The sequence below is a fragment of the Anolis carolinensis genome, chromosome 1 (assembly GCF_035594765.1).
Source record: "Anolis carolinensis isolate JA03-04 chromosome 1, rAnoCar3.1.pri, whole genome shotgun sequence".
Taxonomy (NCBI): domain Eukaryota; kingdom Metazoa; phylum Chordata; class Lepidosauria; order Squamata; family Dactyloidae; genus Anolis; species Anolis carolinensis.
Window position 1 is genome coordinate 314,466,322 of NC_085841.1, and position 24,400 is coordinate 314,490,721.

General features: G+C 40.1%; 1 protein-coding gene across 1 annotated transcript in view; it reads left to right on the top strand.

Annotated features, from left to right (window-relative positions):
- Positions 1 to 7,159: 7,159 nt before the first annotated feature.
- The window catches only part of plcb2 (phospholipase C beta 2), a 63,514-nt gene continuing 46,273 nt past the window's right edge, over positions 7,160 to 24,400 (top strand). Inside the window, exons 1-3 of the mRNA XM_016995929.2 lie at positions 7,160 to 7,674; positions 12,937 to 13,014; positions 23,166 to 23,234. Of these exons, the coding sequence (XP_016851418.1) occupies positions 7,591 to 7,674; positions 12,937 to 13,014; positions 23,166 to 23,234 (231 nt within the window). The 5' untranslated portion in view covers positions 7,160 to 7,590. The remainder of the gene's footprint in view (positions 7,675 to 12,936; positions 13,015 to 23,165; positions 23,235 to 24,400) is intronic.

Consider the following 24,400-nt stretch of genomic DNA (forward strand, 5'->3'; position numbering starts at 1 on the left):
AAATCCAGCATATATATCTCATCTGTTGTGTCATACTGTGTTTTTGTGTCAGTAAAATAATAATGATAATGACTATAATAATAATAATAATAATAATAATAATAATAATAATAGTCTTCCAAATTATCTCCTCCTCCTCATAGAGCTTGGATGCAGATCCTTTACATTTGGTCACCCTCCTCTGGGCATGTTCCAGTTTATCAATATAGTTCTTGAATTGTGGTGCCCAGAACTGGACATACTCATAGTACTCCAGATGGGGTCGGACCAATGCAGAACAGACTGAGACTATTACATCATCATCATCAACATCATCATCATTATTTGTATCCCACTTTTCTCTCCAAAAAGAGACCCAAAGTGAGTTCTCTTGCTCTAGTCACTATACTCCTATTAATGCATCCTAGAATTGCATTGACTTTTTTAGCTGCCACATCATATTGTTGACTCATGTTCAGCTTGTGTTCTACTAATAGTCCTAGATTCCTTTCACTTATACTGTTCTCATGTGAAGAGGGGGGAATGGAGAGGAGGGAGGATTATAGCTACAATGTGAGAATGCAAGGAGCAAGTGAGGTAGGCATGATGAGAAACAATGTGTATTACGAGGTGAGAGGAGAGCCAAGGGGGTCCAAGAGGCAGCAGTAGAGTGCAACAAGTAAGAGAAGGGACATAGTAGAGGCATAAGTGGAACCCAGAGAGGGGAAAGAAGGGAAAAGGGGCAAATTAGGAGGCAATGCCACAGCAGCAGATATCATGGAGGAGAAGAAACGGTGCAATTCTCAGCTCCAGTGCGCTCCTTCCTGAGGCAATATGATACTACCCTCAGGAAAGAAGAAGCCGAGAAAGGACAAGTGGAGAGATAGAGACACTGTGCTGTTGAAAGCTTTCATGGCTGGAATCATAGAATCATAGAATCATAGAATAGTAGAGTTGGAAGAGACCACATGGGCCATCTAGTCCAACCCCCTGCTAAGAAGCAGGAAATCGCATTCAAAGCACCCCCGACAGATGGCCATCCAGCCTCTGCTTAAAAGCCTCCAAGGAAGGAGCCTCCACCACAGCCCGGGGGAGAGAGTTCCACTGTCGAACAGCCCTCACTGTGAGGAAGTTCTTCCTGATGTTCAGGTGGAATCTCCTTTCCTGTAGTTTGAAGCCATTGTTCCGTGTCCTAGTCTGCAGGGCAGCAGAAAACAAGCTTGCTCCCTCTTCCCTATGACTTCCCTTCACATATTTGTACATGGCTATCATGTCTCCTCTCAGCCTTCTCTTCTGCAGGCTAAACATGCCCAGCTCTTTAAGCCGCTCCTCATAGGGCTTGTTCTCCAGACCCTTAATCATTTTAGTCGCCCTCCTCTGGACACTTTCCAGCTTGTCAACATCTCCCTTCAACTGTGGTGCCCAAAATTGGACATGGTTGTTGTGACCATGTTCCAGAAAGAGACACTTTTAAAAGTAAATACTTAATGTGGTTATTCAGTTGTTTGTGTAAAATTAAATCAAACAATAACAAAAAAAGATAAAGCTTTTTTCATTGGTCTAACTTCTCATTTATTTCTTGTGGGATTATGGTGTGGGCATTTGATCCATCACATATGTCCTACTAACTGATATGTGCATAAGAGAGAAATACAGTAGAGTCTCACTTATCCAACACTCGCTTATCCAACGTTCTGGATTATTCAACGCATTTTTGTAGTCAAAGTTTTCAATATATCGTGATATTTTGGTGCTAAATTCATAAATACAGTAATTACTACATAGCATTACTGCGTATTGAACTACCTTTTCTGCCAAATTTGTTGTCTAACATGATGTTTTGGTGCTTAATTTGTAAAATCATAACCTAATTTGATGTTTAATAGGCTTTTCCTTAATGCCTCCTTATTATCCAACATATTCGCTTATCCAACATTCTGCCGGCCCGTTTATGTTGGATAAGTGGTACTGTTCATCTCTATAGTGTAAACTTTATCAAGGAAGCAAAACATCAACTACAAGGGAGAACACGTGGAAAGGATTTATGCTGAGGACAAGACCAAGGATAGTGCTAACAACGAAGCATTTCTGCCATACTATGTTGGCACTTATTTTAATAGTCATTTTTTTCTTATGCCAAATAATACCTTTAAATTTTAAAAGCAGTAGCTGTGTTAATCTCTTGTAGCAAAATACAACACGCTCTCGCATCTATCCTTGTTGTTGCAGCTGATTTGTGCCTTCAAATTGTTTCCCTAGCAACTCAAACTATGAATCTATCATGAGGTTTTCTCCTGCAGGATTTGTTCCTGCAAAAAGTGATTTGATGAGGATGACACTAAAAGAATTTGTGCATGGCAAATTGGTATTATTATTGTTGTTATCTTTCTATTTGTACTGCATTAAACATCAATTTTACATGGTTTACCTCTTCTTGTTGATCTACACTTCATAAAGTAGGTAATTTGAGAGGTTGTAGTGTCTCATAGGACTCATCTACACTGCCATATAATGAAGTTTGAAACTGTATTATAGGGTCAGTATAGACTCATATAATGCAACTCAATGCAGTCAGACTGTATGATACAATTTATTTATTTATTGTATTTATATACCGCTTTTCTCACCCCTGCTGGGATTCAAAGTAGTTCACATCAAATAAATGGCAAAAATTCAATGCCTTACATATGATAAAAAACAGTATTAGCACACATCTATATCAATAACATAGGACTATAAGTTAAACCATTAAAACTATAAAACAGGGGTCCCCAAACTTTTTAAACTGCAGGCCAGTTCACGGTCCCTCATACTGTTGGAGGGCTGGACTATAGTTTTTTTTAAAAAAAATTATGAACAAATTCCTATGCAGTGCACACTGCACATATCTTATTTTGAAGTAAAAAACCAAAACAAGAATAAATACAGCCTCAAGGTTAATCATAATGATAATAAAATAATAAAGAGGGTTGGAAGAGACCCCTTGGGCCATTTAGTCCAACCTCTTTCTGCCTTTGTGCACCAAAAGCACTAGCAAAGCACCCCTTAATAATTATTAATTAAATAATGATTAAAATACAAGCAAAGCTTTGGAAGGCACGCACCAGGCGAGGAAGGAGACGGGAAAGGTGCGCGTCTTTCCCTCCTACCCGCACCTTCCTCGGCGGAGGAGAAGGGATTTGCCGCCGCAGGCTTCGATGGGCCGCATGTGGCCCCCGGGTCTTAGTTTGGGGACCCCTGCTATAAACCATCAAATATAAACATGTTATGCAATATTTTCATAAAGTTCATGATGAAGGTTTGGGAATTAGGTATTGTCAACAGTATAGATGGGGCTATGGTTTATTCAATGGCAGTGGTTCTCAACCTGGGGGTCCCCAGGTGTTTTGGCCTACAACTCCCAGAAATCCCAGCCACTTTACCAGCTGTTAAGATTTCTGGGAGTTGAAGGCCAAAACATCTGGGGACCCACATATTGAGAACCACTGTTCAATAGCAGACATTTGAACTTGGCCTCTCAGTTCTGTATCCAGCAACCTAAACATTACTTGATGCTGGATCAATTGGCACTAAAACTTTAACATTTTGAACCATTGGATGAGAAAAATAGCAACTATGTGCATAATTGCCATATCTAGATTTTTTAAAAGGGCAGTTTGCCTTATAATAATTTGCATAATGTGCAAATTAGATGCACAGATTTGAGAAATTGAATATGGCATCCCTAACTCCAGTAGATTGGGGACTGAGCTGTGGCGCAGCTGGTTAATAGCCAGCAGCAATAGATCACTGCTGACCGAAGCCCACAGTGGATTGAGCACCTGACCATTTAATAACCTAGCTTACTGTCCACCTAGGTAGTTCAAAAACAGCTGCGGCTGTGAGTAGAAAAATTAGAGACCGTTTAATGCGGGAGGTTAATTTAATTTACAACACCATAAAACTGCCTTTGAGTGTAGAGGAAATACTATGATCAAAAAGGACTTAGTGTCATAGTGGATGAAGTGACAGCTCCCCCTGTGACCAGAATTGAGCATAACCTCCTGAGGACAGAAGTTGGTAAATGTTGAATTACCTCTACTGTCTGTCTTCATATGTGTTGTATGTCTAACAATGGCACTGAATGTTTACCATGTATATGTGCATTGTAATCCACCCTTAGTCCCCTTCGGGGTGAGAAGGGTGGAATATAAATACTGTAAGTAAGTAAATAAATAAATAAATAAATAGACAGAGGATGGAAAAAGGGGCATTCAGTGGACATAAAAAAAACTTTATGAAAAGGAGAATCTTTGTCAGAGGCTCTGCTAACCACAGCATGCATGTATTATAGTATCATTTTGTTTAAGCACTACTTTGATCTAATATATGAGGATTGAATGAAAAGTAATGCCTCCACCTTCGTAACTCCTCAACAGATGGCAGTACTGGTATGCGGCAGGTACTGGCTTGTTCAGAAGACTCTCCTCTACAGTTCCATTTGGCAGGAAGCCTTAGCATTGAATGGTTGTTTTGTTAAAGTGTGAAATATGGAACCCTGCACAGACGGTTAGTCAATGCAACTTAAGCAACGTACAGTCACTGAATTATTGACAGCAGAAGGTGTCAGCCCAAAGGAGATTCATCAGAGAATCCAAGCTGTTTGTGGTGATTGTGTTGATGTGAGTACTTTGCATCATTGGGCGAGTAAGTTTAAAGATGTTGAGGTGGGAACATCTGACCTGTGTGACAAACAAAGAGTTGGATGTTCACAAGCAAAAGGTTGACAGATTGATTCAGGACGATCGTCATATCACTCAGAGAGAAATTTCAAGCATAATCGGCATTTCTCAAGAACGTGTGGGTCACATTATTGCTTTGTTTGGCTATTGGAAAATCTATGCATGATGGGTACCCAGGATGCTGATGCCTGAAATGAAAGCACACAGACTTGAAATTTTCCATGAACTCCTCTCACGTTGTGAGAATGAAGGTGACACCTTTCTCCTTTGGGGTGACACCTTCTGCTGTCAAGAATTCAGTGACTGCACATTGCTTAAGTTGCATTGACTGACCGTCTGCGCAGAGTTCCATACTTTGAACTTTAACAACACAACCGTTCAATGCTAAGACTTCCCGCCAAATGGAACTGTAGAGGAGAGTCTACTGAACAAGTCAGTACCTGCCGCATGCCAGTACTGCCATCTGTTGAGGAGTTATGAAGGTGGAGGCATTGCTTTTCATTCAATCCTCGTATTAAAACTGGTTTAAAAAGTTAAAACTATTTTAATGTAAAAAATGTACTACATGTGAAAAAAAAGTGAATGAAATAGGTAAATTTCAAAATAAACGCTGAATGTACTCGCACCTTTTCCTTCTTGCTTTTTTGGTGCATCTGGTGCTATGTTTTTGCAAATCAGAGATTAGAGGTAAAATAATACCTGCTTTTCATAGAGAGGAACTATTACTAAATCTTAGTCTATGCCTATAGAAATAATTTGTATAGCAAATTTGATTTATTCAAAGGAGGCCAACATGTTATTACAAATTCCATGTGGGTTCAGATTATTCCCCTTATACAAATCATAGAGTTGGAAGGTATCTCCAAGGTCATAAAGCATAACCCTTTCCTAATGCAGGATATCCATTATTACAGAATCTCTGACAGGTTACAACCCAGCTTCTGCTAAGAGACATCACTGAAAAGAAAAGACAGAAAACTGCCACTGTTCAGCCACTTAAGGCTCTTTCCTTGTGACACAGAAAACTTGCCTCTCAGAAAGGCTTGCCTTATTCCACTTCCTCACCCAGGCATTTAATCTGCAGATTAATTATGCAAATCTGGCCCTTTAATTGTTGCTTTTTTCCATCCAGGCTAATCCTCTGATATGCAGGAACACATACTCAAATAACTCCCAACAGATGTCCATCTAGCCCAGTGGTTCTCAACCTGCCCCCCCCCCCAGATGTTTTTGGCCTTCAACTCCCAGAAATCCAGCTGGTAAACTGGCTGGGATTTCTGGGAGTTGTAGGTCAAAAACATCTGGAGACACCAGGTTGATTGAGAACCACTGATCTAGCCTCTGTTTCAAATCTTCAGAGAAGGAGACTCTTCCATGTTCCACCACATTCTACCACACTTTGCTATGTTTCAAATTTCATATCATTTTTAACATTTACAACTGATTTAAGAGTGTTGCCCAATGGATCTCTTTCTGTACCAGACCATGCCACAATACTGTAGCTAAATACCAGAAAAATATATGTTTGTAGCATATGTAGACTTGTCACATGAGTCAAAACATCTTTGTAATTGGGAAATGATGGCAGTTCTGATTGGAGAGCATGTGCATGAGAAGATTCCAAAAGTAAATCAAATTTACTGCAGTGAAGAGAGAAGGGGCTATGTTATGTCTTTGCTTTGGCAAAAAAAGAAGATGTCTTTGTATTTTGTTTGCAAAACCTTTTAGCTAGCAGCACTGTGGGACGGGGAGCATGCTTGTGCAGGAAGGTTAAAGCTATTGATTTGTCATAGCAGGGAAGTGAAATATGGCTATTGGTAAAATTATGTTTTCAGTGCAAGGCATTTTAAAGTGAAAGTTGTATGTAAAAATGAACACTCAATCCTAACTTTTGGACAACGAATGGGGACAAATGGACACATATAACTTAAGCAATGAATAAGAACACATTAGAAGGGTCACATTAGAAGCTATATGACTTCAAGTTAGCTTATTTCATGTAAATATATATACTTCTCTGTATTTATTACTAATGTTTAAATGAATAGTATATGCATTTGTTCTTCAAACCAATAAAATTATCTCAAGATCCTTCTACATTGCCGTATAAAATCCAGATTATCCCCTGTGATAATCCAGATTATATGGTAGTGTAGAAGGGGCCTCAGACTGATTTATGTTTTGTTTATAAATTACTGAAAGCCCCAACAGAGCCATGTTAAATTAAACAATACATTCTGGCTCATGCAGGCCTTTCATTTAACTTACATATATGGAAGATTTAGTTACTACTCCTTGCATCATGTTATTTTAAGTTGCTTCAATGTTTTCAACACTATATAGATATTTGTTTGTACGGATATAGGCATTTTCCATTTGCAGACTGATCTTTCTTGGGAAGGTGTCTGTGTGTCTGGGTGATCTGTAAATAATATCTTTCACTTAAATTGTGAGACAGGAGATGATACCGAAATGGCAACTTCTGAATTTTGTAATTCCTTTTTCCCGTTTGAAACACTTTATGAATCAGCTGGTTAGAGAAGCAGAAGCGCATATGAGGAAGTTGATAACAGGAAGCTTTCAATTGTGAGTTTCTGCAGTGTTAAGGAGCAGGCTATCACCCAGCTCTTTGTTCGCTCACCCTACAATCTCTCTGGATTGCACGGATAGATTTCACCTGTTTGTTTTGGAAAGCTGATCATTTGCCATGCAGATCAAGGGCCCTGCCTCTGTCTTTTGGAGCCAGTCCAGCATTTTCCCTGCTCTATAAAGTGCCATTGGTCCCTGAAGTGGCAAGAACAACATGTAAGAGGAAGAGGAAGGTCACAAGGAGGCATCCAATAACAGGAGAAGCCCCCTCCCCAATTGAGGGGAAGACTTGGATGCCAAAATGTCGGTGCTCTCCCCTATCCTGACTTGCCCAGAGATAAAGGAGTACATGACCAAGGGCGAACGCTTCATCAAGTGGGATGATGTGAGTACCATCATTTTGGTTTTGCCTTGGTCTCTGCTCTTGACTTAGAAGCAGTACTAATAACAATCTGACGGGGGTTTTTTGTGGAGTGGAGGACTTGTCATGGATGGCTCTGGATATCCCACAGAAATGTGTATGTGAAAGGGGGGCATTTTTGTTTGAGGACAACATACACATGCTTTTTTGTGGGACCCAAGGTGGAAAGCCAAAGGTGGAGAGTAGGAAAGAGGAAATGCTACTCACTGATTACATGCTTGTGATTATCAGAAGGAATAGCCATGTTTAGGCATTGTTGCTAAAACAACAGAAAATCTTATGGCATTTAAAAACTGATATATTTATTCATCTGTTAGTTTTTAAAGCACTGAAGAACTTTTCATGCAAAGTTTTTCTTGTTCATGCCTAGGTTCATGCAAGGTTGCTGTTCTTTTGTGAATATGCATTGTTCTTATTCCTTGAAAGGCACCCCAAGTACTTTCTTTTCCAGTAAGCATTAGCTCTGCCTTTCCATTCATTATAGAGACGGAAAAGATGCAAAATAACAGTGGAAAAAATGACCCATAAAAGCTTTTCTCAAAGTTAGCAACATTCATCATTCACTGTTGATGATGATATATTTTTACCTGCTTCTCCCAATGGATAAAGTGGTAAATAACAGATTATAATACAACAAATGGATATATAACACTAGTTAAAATATATAACAGCAATTAAAATACATACAATAATCAGCTAAAGGAGCATAACATCAATTAAAAAGCATAGGTATTAAAATGAAAACATCCAATTCTTAACCATCTGGAGAGGCCTGCTGGAAGTGATTGGTCTTCAGTGCTTTTTCAAACTCAGGCAGTGCATCCAGCTGTCAAGTTTCTTCCAGTGGGTCATTTCACAGTGTGGGTGCAGTTGAAGGGAAAAGTCCATCTTGGCTGACCGGAGTAAATAGCTGAAAAACATGGCCTACAGTTATTTGTTTGATGCTGTTATATACTGGAAGTGTTTGCAATTCAGTATGTTCATCTCATGACACACACTCATAAATTCAACTGAAGTGTATAAACCTTGTTAAAGACTCTCATGGCTGGAATCACTGGGGTGTTGTGTGGTCTCATGGCTGTATGGCTATGTTCAAGCAGCATTTTCTCCTGACATTTTGCCTGCATCTGCATCATTGAAGATTCCAGCCATAGATGTAGGCAAAACAACAGGGGAAAATGTTGCTTGAACACAGCCATACAGCCTGGAAACCACAGAACACCCCCCTGTATGAAACTTGTTATCTCAGATATAATCAGGGTCACCGCAGTGATGCTGCACCAAACTCCATGATCAGTGTATTTGTGATTATTTTAATGACTTTATTTATTTAAAGCATTTTTTAAAATCCCATTCCTTAGCCCAAAAAGGCCCCTGTTGTGGCTTAATAGAGCTGACAAAGTGAAGTGGTTTGATTTCTGAAAGAAAAAATAATAGTATACATTATTTCACTTCTGTCTTGATACATACTTACTCACTCTGAACAAGCTTTTCTTGATTTTGAAGGAGTGACTTTTCCAAGTAAACTTGCTTAGGTTCTAACTTTTTTTAAAAGTTCTAATTTCTTTCCATCAAAGCAATTATTGAAGTCCATCAATTTATCAGTGAGTGAGAACTACTGGTCAAGGACAGGATTTGCAGATAGGATTTGCTCCCCTTTTCCCCTCTCAGTGCTGTTTATGAATGTATGAACCAGAGTTATACAGTTCATGCCCTGTCCACGCATTATGTAGAACAAAATGTCCCTGGTTCAAATGTTATCTCAGGCCAGAATATATTGGGCCATATTTTCACTTACATTTCCCCAACAATGTCTCCCATATGCCAGCATTTAAGTTTTATTTACCTTGTAGAACTGTTGTTAAGTCTTGCTAAGAGACATGAAGTGCAGTGAGCACTTGAAAGGCTGGCCTTCTGTGATGATAGTGGGGGCCTCATGTCAGCAGCAATTTCAGTCCTGAAGAGGGAATAAGACACAAAATGACTGCTCTCAATCTTTCTCTTTGTTTTGCTGTTCTTACATATTTGGTAAAGGATTCTGCTGACAGGTATGGTTTACCTTGCCTGGTATAAGCACATAAAGTTACAATAGGACTGGCTACAGTAAAATCCTGTTATTTAGATCTGATAAACACCATTTTTAGTTGGGAAAGGAAGCAAAAGTTTTAGGTCAGTTAGTGGTTCAAAGTTCAAAAGTGGGTAAGGATATAAACCAAATAAATATATTCCCCATTCCTACATTTGGATGTACTTATAGAAGAAGAGTAGTAGCAGTAGTTATGTGCCTTCAAGTTGACTTTGACCTATGGTGACCTTATCATAGAGTTTTCTTGGCAAAATCTATTAAAAGGAAGTTTGCCTCAGCCTTTTTTCCCAGAGCGAAAGAGTGCAATTTGTTCAATGTCTCGAGGTGGGTTTCAGTAGGTGAGTGGGTATCCAGGCTCTGCTGTCTAAGAGCTCATATTACAAAATTCACATATGTATTTATCCCTTGTGTCTATGGTCATTATTGGCTGACTCAACTGTTTTGAATTTCCCCTCAGTGAAAATGTCACTGTAAGCACTTAGAAAGGAATGCCATGCTCACTAAAACCACATCATGTCAGATAAACCTTATTTCCTTTCTCTATTTTGATAGAATTACAAGCTTGGTAGATGAAGGGAATACTGTGGGTGCAGTATACCTTGGTTTGAGTAAGGTCCGTTATTATATCCTTACAAAGCAGTTTGTAAAATATGGACCAGACAATGCTATTGCTAGGTGGATTAGGAATTGGTTAACTGACTGAACCCAAAGGGGACCTACAATGGCTCCTCTGTGTCCTGGAGAGAAGTGATCAGTGGGATGGCCCAGGGTTCTGTCCTGGGCCCAGTGCTAGTCAATATCTTTATTAAAGTTGTGGACAATGAAACAGAAGGCATGCTTATCAAATAAGAAGAGAGGGATAGCTAATATCCCAGATGACAGTATCAAAATCCAAATTGACATTGTAAGTGCTGTTGTCGAAGGATTTCATGGTTGGAATTACTGGGTTGCTGTGAGTTTTCCGGGCTGTATGACCATGTTCCAGAAAGAGTCGTTATCTCCTTCTGGAACATGGCCGTACAGTCCGGAAACTCACAGCAACCCATTGTAAGTGCTGTTTGACAGTGGAATATGCCTCCTTGTAGTGTGGTGGAATCTCCCTCCCTGGAGGATTTTAAACAGTGGTTGGATGGCCATCTGTCTGGAATGCTTTGATTATGTGTCCTTGCATGGCAGCATGCAGTGGGACTGGATGTCCCCCTGTGCTCTCTAAGATTCTATAATCTTTGTCTTTCAAGCTAGTTAGACTATTCTATTATATGGCTAGGTAAAGGTAAAGGTTTCCCCTGACATTAAGTCCAGTCATGACCAACTCTGGGGGTTGGTGCTCATCTCCATTTCTAAGCTGAAGAGTCAGCATTGTCCATAGACACCTCCAAGGTCATGTGGATAGCATGACTGCATGGAAAGCCATTACCTTCCTGCTGGAGCGGTACCTATTGATCTACTCACATTTGCATGTTTTCGAACTGCTAGGTTGGCAGGAGCTGGGGCTAACAACGGGTGCTCATTCCGCTCCCGGGATTTGAACCTGGGACCTTTTGGTCTGCAAGTTCAGTAGCTCAGCGCTTTAACACACTGTGCCACCAAGGGCCCCATTATATGGCTACATTGGACTAAACTCGCTTTAGAATAAGCCACACTTTAGAACATAGTCCTTTATGGTGCTGCACAGGTCAGTATTTCTGAATATCTACATTATAAAGTATCTGTTTGCCTATCTGCTTTTTCACCCAAGCCATTAGCTAGCTAGTGGTAACATGACAAACTTATCTTTACATTGCTAAATTAGAGTTCTGATAACAAAGTTATTTTTCCTTTTACTCTTAAATATTCTTGGTTGCTTTAAGACTTCAAGTAGCATGCTTTTGTGCATAACTTCAACTCTTCAACTCTCTGTTGTTGGGTCTTTTTACAATAATCTTGAGGCCAATTGCAGGCGGGGTAAAATAATTATTTGGAACTGAGACACAGGGAAATTTCCATTACCAATATTTCATAGATCAAAACCTGGACAGAATATGATCAAGATAGTAAAATGGATGAGGGAAAATATATAAGGTAGGAGAAGCTACAGCCGTTCACTTTGTTTGAGATAACTGGAAAGGGGAATATTCTGCCACTCCAGTTCTCTTTGCCCTAATGTGGCGCAAAAGCAGTGGAAACTCCTTTTGCACTTTGAACTCAGTTTATATTAGCTGAGGAAAAATGAGGACAAAGGAGAAAGTGTGCAGAAAAGAGAGAGAGAGAGAAAGAGAGAGAGAGAGAGAGACTGGTACACAACTGAAGAAATGGGACAACAAGAGGATTCATCATGACTGTCCCTGCCAAATCTGGACAATTCAAGGATGTAGTGATATGGGGATATTTGGGATAAAAAATTCTTTCCCCCAGTATAAAGAAAGATAGAAAGGACCTTCTGGTGATAAATGAATTAAGGCAGGAGAATGGTGAGAATAAGAATTGCATAGGATTCCCATCACAAAACTACCCTGTTTCCCCTAAAATAAGACATCCCCAGAAAATAAGACCTACTAGAGGTTTTGCTGAATTGCTAAATATAAGGCCTCCCCTGAAAGTAAGACTTAGCAAAGTTTTTGTTTGGAAGCATGCCCACCGAACAGAACACCAGAGCATGCAGGATCGGTAAATGTACGTACCATAGAGTGTTGTATATGGAAATAATGGTAGTAACAAGAAATTCTTGATAGGATTCACAGTTTGTCTGGTTATGCTGGTTTGTGATGACAACTACTGTATAGTATATAATAAATGTTCATTTTTTTGTTCAACAATAAATGTAAATTCTTCTTCATGGAAAAATAAGACATCCCCTGAAAATAAGACCTAGAGCATCTTTGGGAGCAAAAATTAATATAAGACACTGTCTTATTTTCGGGGAAACACGGGATTACAGGAACATTTACATCTGCTTCCCTGGAAGAGGAAAAGCCCTCTTCCTGACCTTAAAGTCTATGAATCTTGAAAATAAGATTTTATCGGTCCATAGACTAATACTTTGGAGCAAATGGATTAATGTAGTCACCACCCAGTCCATTTCATGGACAGAAATATATTTTTTCTTACTGAGAGTTGCATCAATTAATATTTCTGATCTATTTACTTTTTCTTATCCTTAGGATTCTACAAATGCCTCTCCTGTCATTCTTCGTGTAGATCCAAAAGGATTTTATCTTTATTGGACCTTTCAAAGTAAGGTAAGTCCTTTCCCTTGCTGTTTGACTGATGGTGTTGACAACAAAGATGCCTGAATTTGAGATGGCTGAACTTACCCATGAAGTTGCCATATCCCAAATGAGATTGTTACTCTGACAAATCTGGTGCCACTTGCGCTAGCCAGCAGTGGGTGTTCAAGATTTTAGGAGCAACTATTCTACACCAATAAAAAGAAGGGGCCCACATAGAGTTAGACTTTATAGCACATTAAGCTGCCACACAAGTCACTTGATTATAACTGATCCACTTATTGGCTGGAATTCTGTTGGTGACGTATATTGGTGTAACCTCTTCCAATGTGCTTTTTTATTTCTGCGAAAGGAGATATTTAATGCATCCTTGTACAATGGCATCCCTGTGAGCACATGCAATCTCAGCTTGAGTTTCTGAGACATATTTTCATGGTCCTATGCACCATTTAGCTTCAGTTTTATGACCTCTTCACATAGGCTGCTGGAATAACTATGAATTGTGATGAATCAAGTGACTGCTGTCAGGGGGCATGGGGAACCCATTGTCCCATGTCTCGAATCACCCAGCTTGCCAGGAAGCTGATCCCATGGGGGAAGCATCGACCTTGTGGCTTCCCCCCATTGCTTTCTGTGCAACAAGGGAAGCCTCCCATGTTGTTGAAGTGGTGGCATACGCCAGTTCATCCCTAGTTGACCCATGGAGCCCCACCAGAAGTTCATCTGCATTGTGAGATGGGAGCCGGCGGGCTCCATTGGTCAACTAGGGTTCAACCAGCATATGCCACCAAAGTAAGCCCCTTCTGATGAGATTGCTAGAGATGGGGAAAAAAGGAAAAACCACTCTTCTATTCTCCAGGACCTCCAGCTTCAAAACTGCAGCCAGATGTGCCCGAGATCTTTCTGCCTCTCCCAGCTACTGTTTGGCTGTGAGACTGTCCCACACTGAATGAAGATGAATTTGCACACAAGTGTGGAAGGGGATGCCCAGCCCAGATGTACTCAAGTGGTGCTTTATGATCCACCAGCACCAAACAATATCTTGTCCAGAGCAAAATATTTTATTTGAATTATAGAAATTGTATGTAAATATGTATTTATCCATATAAACTAACACATGCAAACTTTGTACATATTCATGTCTCTTTTTGTTTTCTGGTTTATATGTATGTGGGTGTGTGATGGAAGCCACTTCTGCAGTAGGACAACATGTTTCTACAATATGAAATGTGAGCTTCAGACACAGATTATTTTCCTATCCCTGCTACCTGAGATCAATGGAGTTGGAGGTATCAGTCAGGATTTGGATTTTAATACAAATACCATGTAAAATATTATCCCCAAACTCTGTCCCTAGCTGACTGCTGCACTCTACAATAACATCAATGATCTTTTGTGAATGAATGATATCTAAAGGAGGAAACTAGTGAATCAAGTAGGAATGGAATTTAGGAAGTTCCTACTATGAGTTGTGTATCTGTGTGAGCAGTATCTTTTCCCACAGTAACATCTTAAAATATATCCAGTACATCTTCAGGATCAAACAAGTCCAGGGTCAAGAAATCTGTAAGGCAGAGCAAAGTCCTAGAAGTCGGGAGTGCAGAATACTTCAGCAGTCCAGGGGTGCATCTACACTGTAGAATGAATGCAGTTTAACGCCACTTGAACTGCCATGGGTCAGCACTATGGAATCATGACAGTTTTAGTTTTACAAGGCCTTTAGCCTTCTCTGCCAAAGAGTGCTGGTGCATTACCAAATTACAAATTCCAGGATTTCATAGCATTGAGCTATAGCAGTTAACGTGGTCTGAAATTGCATTCATTCTACAGTATAGTTGCACCCAGGAGTTAAGGAATCCAGTATTCACGCGAGCCAGGTGGCACGAGTGTGTGTGTACCTCAGGTTGCCTATCAACCTATGGTGATCTTATGAATTTCATAGAGTTTGGGGTGAACTGAAGTTTAATTAGTGGAGGAAGCTTTCTACTTATAAAAGCACTCAGCTCAGCCAGCACCCTACTTCCAGGTAGTACCTGTCATTTTTCTCAAATGCCAAAATGTTTAGGGCTGTCATTGTGTCTCTGTCATATCTGAAGTTGTTAACTGTTTTAGCAACTCCAAGGAACCCCTTCCTGAATCCTCCACTTGAGGTCCCCATAAATTGCATTGTATTGGGTCTAATATATGCTTGGATGTTGCCTCTGACATAAAGACATGACCTGAAGATTTGGGACAGGGCGGCCATGAATGTAATGGAAATGCGGCAAAACAGAAAAAACGTATTTGGTGATATATTGTCAAAGGCTTTCACAGCCGGAATCACTGGGGTGTTATGTGGTTTCCAGGCTGTATGTCCATGGTCTGGCAGGATTTTCTCCTGACGTTTTGCCTACATTTGTGGCTAGCATCCTTCAGAGGTGATGCTGTATATAGAAGTTTCAGCGCTGGACAATCAATAACGTACAGGAAAAAAGAGAAAAGGATGCATTTTCTTCCTTGGTGCCAAGAAAAAAAAAAGCTTAAAAAAGAGCCGTTAGCATGTTTAGTTCTGCTTTCCAGTTAAGTCAGATGTTGTGGTTCATGGTTGCTTCCTCCTTAGTCTAAACAGTAACAGAAACTTGAGAATAAGACCACATGGAAGGCTACAGCAGTAGCTATGGCCTCTTACTTTTTAAAACTAAACTCCTCAGTTTCCCCTACCTCTGAAATAAAATTGGGCCATACTGTCTTGAGGATTTTGAGAGCTGTAGTCCAAAAACTAATGTTTTCAGACTCTGGGGAAAACCATACATTTTTTTAAAAGCCCACGAGCAGAATGTGACGCAATGGTTTCTATTTTTTTCAACATGCTAGTAACATCAAGAGCTCTAACTAACCCTGAACATGAAATTTCCATTTAGTTGACAAGGTATCTACTGACAAATAATCTCAACCAAGATTGAGGGTTCTCTTACGATCCCTCTTAAGAGTCCAACCTTTGAATAAAGATGGAGAAATCTGTCAGTTCTACTTTCTCTCACATGCAGTCTTTAAAAAAAATCTTAGGTTCTTTTCCTCCTAATTCTATGTTTTCTGAATTTTTTTTTCCATGTTGGGAGTGACTTGAGAAACTGCAAGTCACTTTTGGTGTGAGAGAAATGGCCATCTGCAAGGACGTTGCCCAGGGGATGCCCAACTATTTTGATGTTTTTCCTTGTGGGAAGCTTCTCTCATGTCTCTGCACGAGAAGCTGAAGCTGACTGTGGGAGCTCTTCCGTGCGCTCCCCAGAATTGTACTGGCAACCATCAGGTTAGCAACCCAATCTTCAAGTCAGCAGTCCTTCTGGCACAAGGGTTTAACCCATTGTTGATAGTTGTTTCAAAACTGAACCAAAAGAATATCCTCACTCAGCAGGACTGGACAAATTTAATAGGCAAATATTGTCCCAACTTTTATTTTCATGTGACTGTTAAAGGGAGAAATCTCTCAGAACAAAAAGAGGTGGCAACCTTAACTCAGCACCATTATAATCAGATATGGAGGGATTCATAGCAAAAGTTAGAAGAAGTAAGCACTCAAAGGCCTTGGCATGGGTGAAAAAATCTGTGAGTTCCAGTTTCTCCCACACTTGATTTTTTTTATTCTCAAAAACTTGCAAATTCTGAATGTAAAAAAAAAAATGCACATTTGTGAAAACTAAAACAAACAGAAAAGAATGTCATTCGATCACATTTTTGTCTTGGAACCATTTTTTCAAATTATGATTGGAAAGGCTAACACAGAAAACAGCTTTGCAGCAAGGGCATGTTAGGTCTCCTGAGGACACCAAGCATTCATTTTAAGGAATGCCAGAATTTCAATAGTACAGCACATCCTAGAGTGTTGTGAACAGAAAATCCCAGGTCCTGATATCTCCAGATAATGCTCAGAAACCTCATTTTTTTAAAAAAACAAAAACAAATCCAGAGTTGTTTTTTAAGCAAGAGTACTACTTTCTGTTGGTTTAGACTATTCCAAAGCTAATACAAACTGGTGCTGATTGTATTTTTATTTGTTTATTAATTTTCTAATTAAGACTCTTAAAAATCATACAATTCTTCACCACTCTTCCATATTATTATCAATCGCTAAAGTCATGGATTGGAAAGAACAGTTATTAATTTTGTGGATGCTACAAAATTGGATGGGAACACATTGGAAGATAGGTAAAGAATGCAAAAGAAACTTGATAAACTAGAAAAATCGCCTGAAACTAGTTGAATGAAATTTAACAAAGATGAATGTAAAATTCTACATTTAGGCAATAAAAAAAACAATTTTAGAGGTATAGGAAGAAGAATATTTGGTTTGGCAATAATACATGTGAAAAGGACCTTGGGGTTATTGTTAATTATATTGAATAGGAAGGAGGGAGCAAGCTTGTTTTCTTCTGCCCTGGAGACTAGGATGCGAAACAATGGCTTCAAACTACAGGAAAGGAGATTCCACCTGAATATTAGGAAGAACTTCCTCACTGTGAGAGCTGTTCAGCAGTGGAACTCTCTGCCCTTGAGTGTGGTGAAGGTTCCTTCTTTGGAGGCTTGTAAGCAGAGGCTGGGTGGCTATCTGTCATGGGTGCTTTGAATGCGATTTTCCTGCTTCTTGGCAGGGGGGTGGACTGGATGACCCATAGGGTCTCTTCCAACAGTGTGACACTGCAGCCAAAAAGGTGAATAATATCTAAGCCTGCCTTAATAAAAGCATTGTTTCAGATTCAAAGGAAGTAATAGGTCTACTGTATTCTGTATTAGTGCAGTCCTTATCTGGAACACTGCATTCAGTTCTGGGTACCTCATTTTAAGGAGAATGTAGATGAGTTGGAGCAGGTGCATGGAAGGAAAATAAGGATGATAAGAGGTACAGAGAACGAAACATGTAAGGAAAGGTTTGCACATAGTGTCTGGTGAAGTGAAGACTGAGGAAAATGTGACTGCACTCTTTAAATAGCTGCAGGGCTGTCACAGAGAGGAGGGTGTGGGTTTGTTTTCTGCTATCCCAGATGGTGGAGTCATGTCTAGTGATTTGGAATTACAGAAGTGTAGATTTCAATTGAACATTTGAAGGAAATTCTTGACAGTAAGAGCTGTTCACAATGGAACCAATTGCCTAGAGAGGAGGTGGATTCTCCATTTTTGGATGTTGGACAGCTACCTGCTAGGAGTATTCAAACTGTTTTTTCTGAGTGTGGGCTCAAACCTGATAGGCTGTGGAACCCCATCCAATCCTGTGATCCCATTACAGGCAGTCCCCAAAGTATGAATAAGATAGGTTTCGTAAGTTTGTTCTTAAGCTGAATTTGTTTATAATTTGGAACAGGTAGACTTTAAAGTGTAACTCCTATCTCTATCTATCTATCTATCTATCTATCTATCTATCTATCTATAAGCTTTGGATAGCATAGGGAAGTGTTAACACCCCTGTGGTGTTTGTTTTGCTATCTGCATACCTGTTCAGAAGAATTTACATTAGTTTCTGTCACTGTGATAATAGGATTTTGACAAATTTGGTTTGTGGAAACAAGATTTGATGACTTCAGTGGAGACACCTTTTCCCCATGATAACTCTTTCAGGAGTGAATTTCCCTTCCTAGGGATAGATTTCTCTTACCTCCTGTTGTCTCACCCCCCCCCCCCGTTCTTAACTGTGAGTCATTTGTAAGTCAGATGTTTGTAACTTGAGGACTGTATTCCAAGAATGTTTCAGATTTGTTTTTGTGTAGAGCTTACCCAAATTTGTAGAACATGAGATATTCATTAAAAGTTAATATGAAAGAAAGGGAAGCAAGCAGGTTTTATCTAACCTTAGGGACCACATATAACAAAAAAAAAAAAGGATAAATTGTGTCATCACTTTCCATCACTTCACCCTCATATTTACATTTGTAGGGGATGTGAGAGAGGGCCTTCTTGATGATGGTTTTCAAGCTTTGAGACTTCATTCTTATAGAGGCTAATGACTCCTTCCACCGCTTTATTCCAACAGACTTTTGGGAACTAATTATTTTGCAAGAAGAGTGTGTGTGGGTATGTATGAGTGTTATACAGGACTATTTATAACCTTTGCTTATTAATGCATATGTTCTAAATGAGTTTTGATTCTAAAGTCCATTTGCATATTAAAGATAGTGTAAGTTTCAGGGTGTTTTTTTATCTCTGTAGGCTTATACTTGTACTATATTTCTTTTTATGTTATAATCCACCTTAAGTCCCAGCTGCAGGGAAACAAAGTGGTGTAAATGAATCAATACAATACAACAAAAGACAACCAAAGAGAGGATTTTGCATAAGATTTTCAGATTTTAATGAAATATTTATGGATGCAAGTGTGGGTGTAATTACATTAATCTAACTAGAAATCAAATGGATGGCGTCAAGTTTGTGAGTTACAATGGTGTACATTGGACATATACCATTGAAATGTATCCAGCTATAGGAGAATAGCTTGGATACATCCCCGCTGCTTCAAAGGTGTTAACATCAAGAGATGTAGCTGCGGAGGCATAGCTCTGGGAAACACATCCTATCCAAGATCTCAGCCAATATTGATTTTCTTCACAGTTGAGAAGACTATGACCTGTATTAGAGATTACCTATGTACCTGCTTAGTCTTTTCTGCCTGTGGTGTGTGTTGATGGGCAACTTCAAAGCTCCGTCTTGCCTAGTGATTCTTTAGTGATTCTTTCTCTTTCCATTGGACTTGGGCTGGATAGCACAGGGAAACGTTAACACCCCCATGGTGTTTGTTTTGCTGTCTGTGCCCCTATTCAGAAAATTTCACCTTGCTTTTTGTCCCTGTGAGAATTGGATTTTGAAAATTTTGGCTTGTTGTGGAAACAAGGATTGATGATAAAGCTTTTGTGAAGACACTTTCCCCCCATGATAACTCTTTTAGGAGTGAATTTCCCTTCCAAAGGGCAGATTTCTCTCACCTCCTCTTGTTTAACCCCCATTCTTAACTATGAGTGGTTTGTGAGATGGATGTTTGTTACTCAGGGACTGCCTGTAAACAATCTGAGAGTAGGATGGTTGTTTTCTGAATTCTACTCTGGGAGAGACACAGGCTCTCATTCACAATAATAATGTCTGTGTTAGGAGGCATATAAATGCTTTTGAGAACGTTGTGGGAAATCCAGTTGTAAGATTTGTTTCCTATTAGTGGCATACCTTTTTGAAGTGAATGTACAGTTATCTGCAAAGATTTCGTTAGGATGGATTGCTATGTTGCTCTTCTAGAGAGAACAACCAAAGAAGGATTTTATTTCAATCTGTATTATTGTTGGAATTGAATCTGAATTATGGCTGGAATCTTGTTGTGGGTATTGAGACATCAGGACATTGGAAATATAGGTTTTGAGTCATTGTAGAATTAGTTATTCAGTACCCCCTTATGTAATATTCCATCTCCTCACCCAAAGCAGCTTTTCAGGGCTCATGTGTGCCCCATGGCCAGCTACAGTACCAGCAGCAGTCTCTCTGCTCTCATCTCCCACTGACATCTCTGTCTTGTGGTGCCTGATGTCCTCCCTGCACAGTCCTGTGGGGAATGTGCTGGCACTGAGAAGCTGACTTGCATCACAAGCAAAAGAGCATAATCTGTGAGTGTAATGTACGATCATGACCAATTTTTTCCTGGCTGTATCATATCTATGTCAGAATCAGACACCAGAGTGTGTCATTACTGAGAAGCACTTTTGAGAGGGAGCTATTTTGAGTAGAGAAGTGATGGGGAGAGGTGATAATTAATCTATTCCTGTCCCCAGCCATTTCGTTAAATTAAAAATACAGTCATAGGATCATAGAAGCATAAAGTTGTAAGATTTCACATGAGCCATCCAGTCCAACCCCCTGCCATACAGAAAGAGTATAATCAAAGCTCCAGTAGGCCCTCTGTATTTCTGGGTTGGACTCTAGTGTGACTCTGTGGTCACCTTTCTCCAGAAGTTCACCCTAGAGTCATGTGCCAGGACCGAAAGGTTCCCAGAGATAACATCTCTAATGACCTTGTCACATGGTCACTGGAGTCACTCTGTGTCATCAGTGGGCAGGGGGCACCCGGCATCCCATGCCCCATATTGCCTAGATTCCATAAAGGGTGATCCCATGGGGAAATCATTGATCGCATGGCTCCTGTGCCTCCCATGTTGCCACAGTGGTGGCATGAGCCGCCTTCACCCACAGAACCCCGCCAGAGTTGTTTGATGGGCACTGGCGGGCTCCGTGGGTGACCTGGACTGGATTGGCATATGCAGCCGCTTTTAGCGTTTTGTAATGAGGTTGTAAGTCCTCCAGTGTAATGCTATAGTCAGTTCCCATGGAAGTTGAGGATACAGTTATGCTGGGGGATCTAGACATTCCCAGAGAAATGCTCTCTTGGGTTTTAAAAAAAATCATTTTTTGTATTTGCATCTATTTACTTTGACAGGGACCCTGTGCTTCTAATCCCTTGCTGTTTCCCTGCCCCCTCATACAGTTTCAAGCACAGTTGTGCAACAGAAAGTCATGAAGTGAGCAGCATTTTGGATGGAAAACTAACCAGCTGGGAATAGGTTAAGGGCACACCCACAGTTCTTCTCCAGTTGAAGTGGTCAGTTTTCTACATTAGTTTAAGGCCCAACATACTCCCCCAAAATGACCAAAACATCATCATGGACCTCTTTACATACATTTTATGTCAACTATTGTTTTCCTTAGAAATAGCTAAAGTGAGCAAGTTGTAGAATTGTGGTATCTTGTGGTATCTTCACAAATATTCTTCACAAATATTCTTGTCTGCATTTCACATGATTTAGGCTTCCCTTTCTTGAGGCTCCTGCTGTTACTATGGTTCATAAAAGTGAAACCAAGTTTATGTTTAACTGATTGTAGTGATGTTGTTTAGGACCTCATCATACGGGGCTAAAATTGGCAGAATGCAGCAATTTAACCCCGGTCACCCATGGAGCTGGCTGGCTCACATCAGACGACGCCACGCCGGCTCCGTGGGTGGAGGACGGTGGAGCCACGCATGCCACCACTTTTAAGCTTCCTGTGTTGCTGATTAATTTAATGGGGGAAGCTGTGCACTCCACACTCACAGCATGCTTCCCCACATGGGATCAGCTCTTGGAGGAACCCGGTGATGCAGGGCATGGGGTGGCAGCTTCCCTACATCCCCGGCGAAGCAGAGCAACATGGGACATTTTCTGCAGCCAAGTAACAAAGTAGTTAGACAGTAAATGGGAAAACTGGCAACTTAAAAAATCTTTTTAAAAATTCTTCAGCTTTTTATCTACAGTATTTTCAGCAATGGAATTAGGTATTCTGTGGAAAACTTGCTAGGGCAATTTGCACCATTCAACATATAACCCCCAAAAGAGTTACTTAAATTGAAGCAGAAATATTATGGAACTGTTTATATTTACCCTAATATTTGCATAATATTCATATGGAAACAGTTGCACTAGCTAAACTGAACAAGAACTCTGATTTTCCCATGTATACTTGGGGTGGTGGTGTAAAAAGCAGCATACAAGTCTCCACCTCTGTATAACCCTACCTATCATTTCAATGATTTTGCAAATTTTTGTCCTATTCAGAGCTTTGGAAAAATGACTGCAAGATACTGGGAGCTGTAGCCTAAACAATAGAAAATCCAAGTTGTGGCCCACTATTTGGTACTACAGTAGAGTCTCACTTATCCAAGCCTCGCTTATCCAAGCCTCTGGATTATCCAAGCCATTTTTGTAGTCAATGTTTTCAATATTTTGGTGCTAAATCCGTAAATACAGTAATTACAGCATAACATTACTGCTTATTGAACTACTTTTTCTGTCAAATTTATTGTCTAACATGATGTTTTGGTGCTTAATTTGTAAAATCATAACCTAATTTGATGTTTAATAGGCTTTTCCTTAATCCCTCCTTATTATCCAAGATATTCGCTTATCCAAGCTTCTGCCGGCCCGTTTAGCTTGGATAAGTGAGACTCTACTGTATTTGTAAAAGGTCTATTAGGCTTCATCAAATACATTCCCATCAAGCACATCTCTCTTTTTAGCATTAGATGTGATTAGGCTGTTTTATGTAATATGTTCATTAATTCAGGACTTCTGCTTTCCTTTCCAGTTGCTGCCATATGGAATGCTAATTTTTGTTTTATTTTGCAGGAAACTGAATTTTTGGATATAACAAGCATTCGAGACACTAGAGTAGGGAAATTTGCCAAGATTCCTAAGGTACGTTTGTGGAATAACATGATGAGATCAAAAGAGCTCATTCATGCAGAGTCCCAACACAGCACCAATTCTGCTTTAGTATCAGTGGTTAGTTGGTTCTGTCTCACTCTCTACATTAACACAAGCTTGAAAAGGTTTTTGGAACTATGTGTTATTGAAGGCTTTCATGGCCAGAATCTCAGAGTTGTTGTGTGTTTTCCGGGCTGTATGGCCATGCTCCTGGAACATGGCCATACAGCCCGGAAAACACACAACAACCCTGTTTTTGGAACTGTTTCATATTTGGGTGGAGGCCAAAAGGAGGTGCAAGACAGAAAAGATAGTCCATTTTATGGGGGAGGGAGGGGGGGTTGGAGGAGTAAAACTATTTCCCCCATTCTGTTATTCCCCCCACCCATGTAGCAGTTGTAGAAGCAACCCTTGTTTATGACGTGGGAATGGGGGGGGGGATAACCAGCAAAAAAGGAGAAAACATTTTTCCTCCTTCAACCCTCCCCCCACTGAAATGGACTATTCTACTCTATTTAGTGCCCCCTCTTTGGCCTCCGCCCAGATAATGGAACAGTACCACTTTTTAATTACAACTTTCAGATTTCCTATATTTTCCTGCATGGCTGGGGATTCTGATACTGTGAGGAAACTAGCATACCTTCCAACAGTACCATTCGTTTACTCTATGAACCGTACTGAGTGGGAGATATTGGGGGGGGGGGGGGGGGAATAATGTTTCCAGGTTCTACAGTACAAACTGTGTATGACCTAAATAGGTCATGCAAAGGCTGCAAGAATGCCAATGCATGGAGGTAGACCTATGTTCACTGTAGCATCTAATGCAGCCATGGGAATCATGCACAAGAGTGGTTGGACTACAACTCCCAAAAGCCGAAGCCAGTATTGTCAGTTGTGAGGAATTTTAAAACACACTTATTGAAATTTTCTTCAGGGCGGGGGGGAAGGAGGAAGGGATGAAATAATATCCAATAGGTGATGGTATAGTCAGCCCTTTTGCAGTTTTAACTTTTGCTTATTTGATTATTAAACTAGCAGCCATTGACCATAGAGTAATGCTAGAAATTCCTTTATCTGTTGCCTCAGATAAAAAGTAGCATTTGGTTAATGCAGTGGTTTTCAACCTTTGGGCCTCCAGGTTTTTTGGACATCAATTC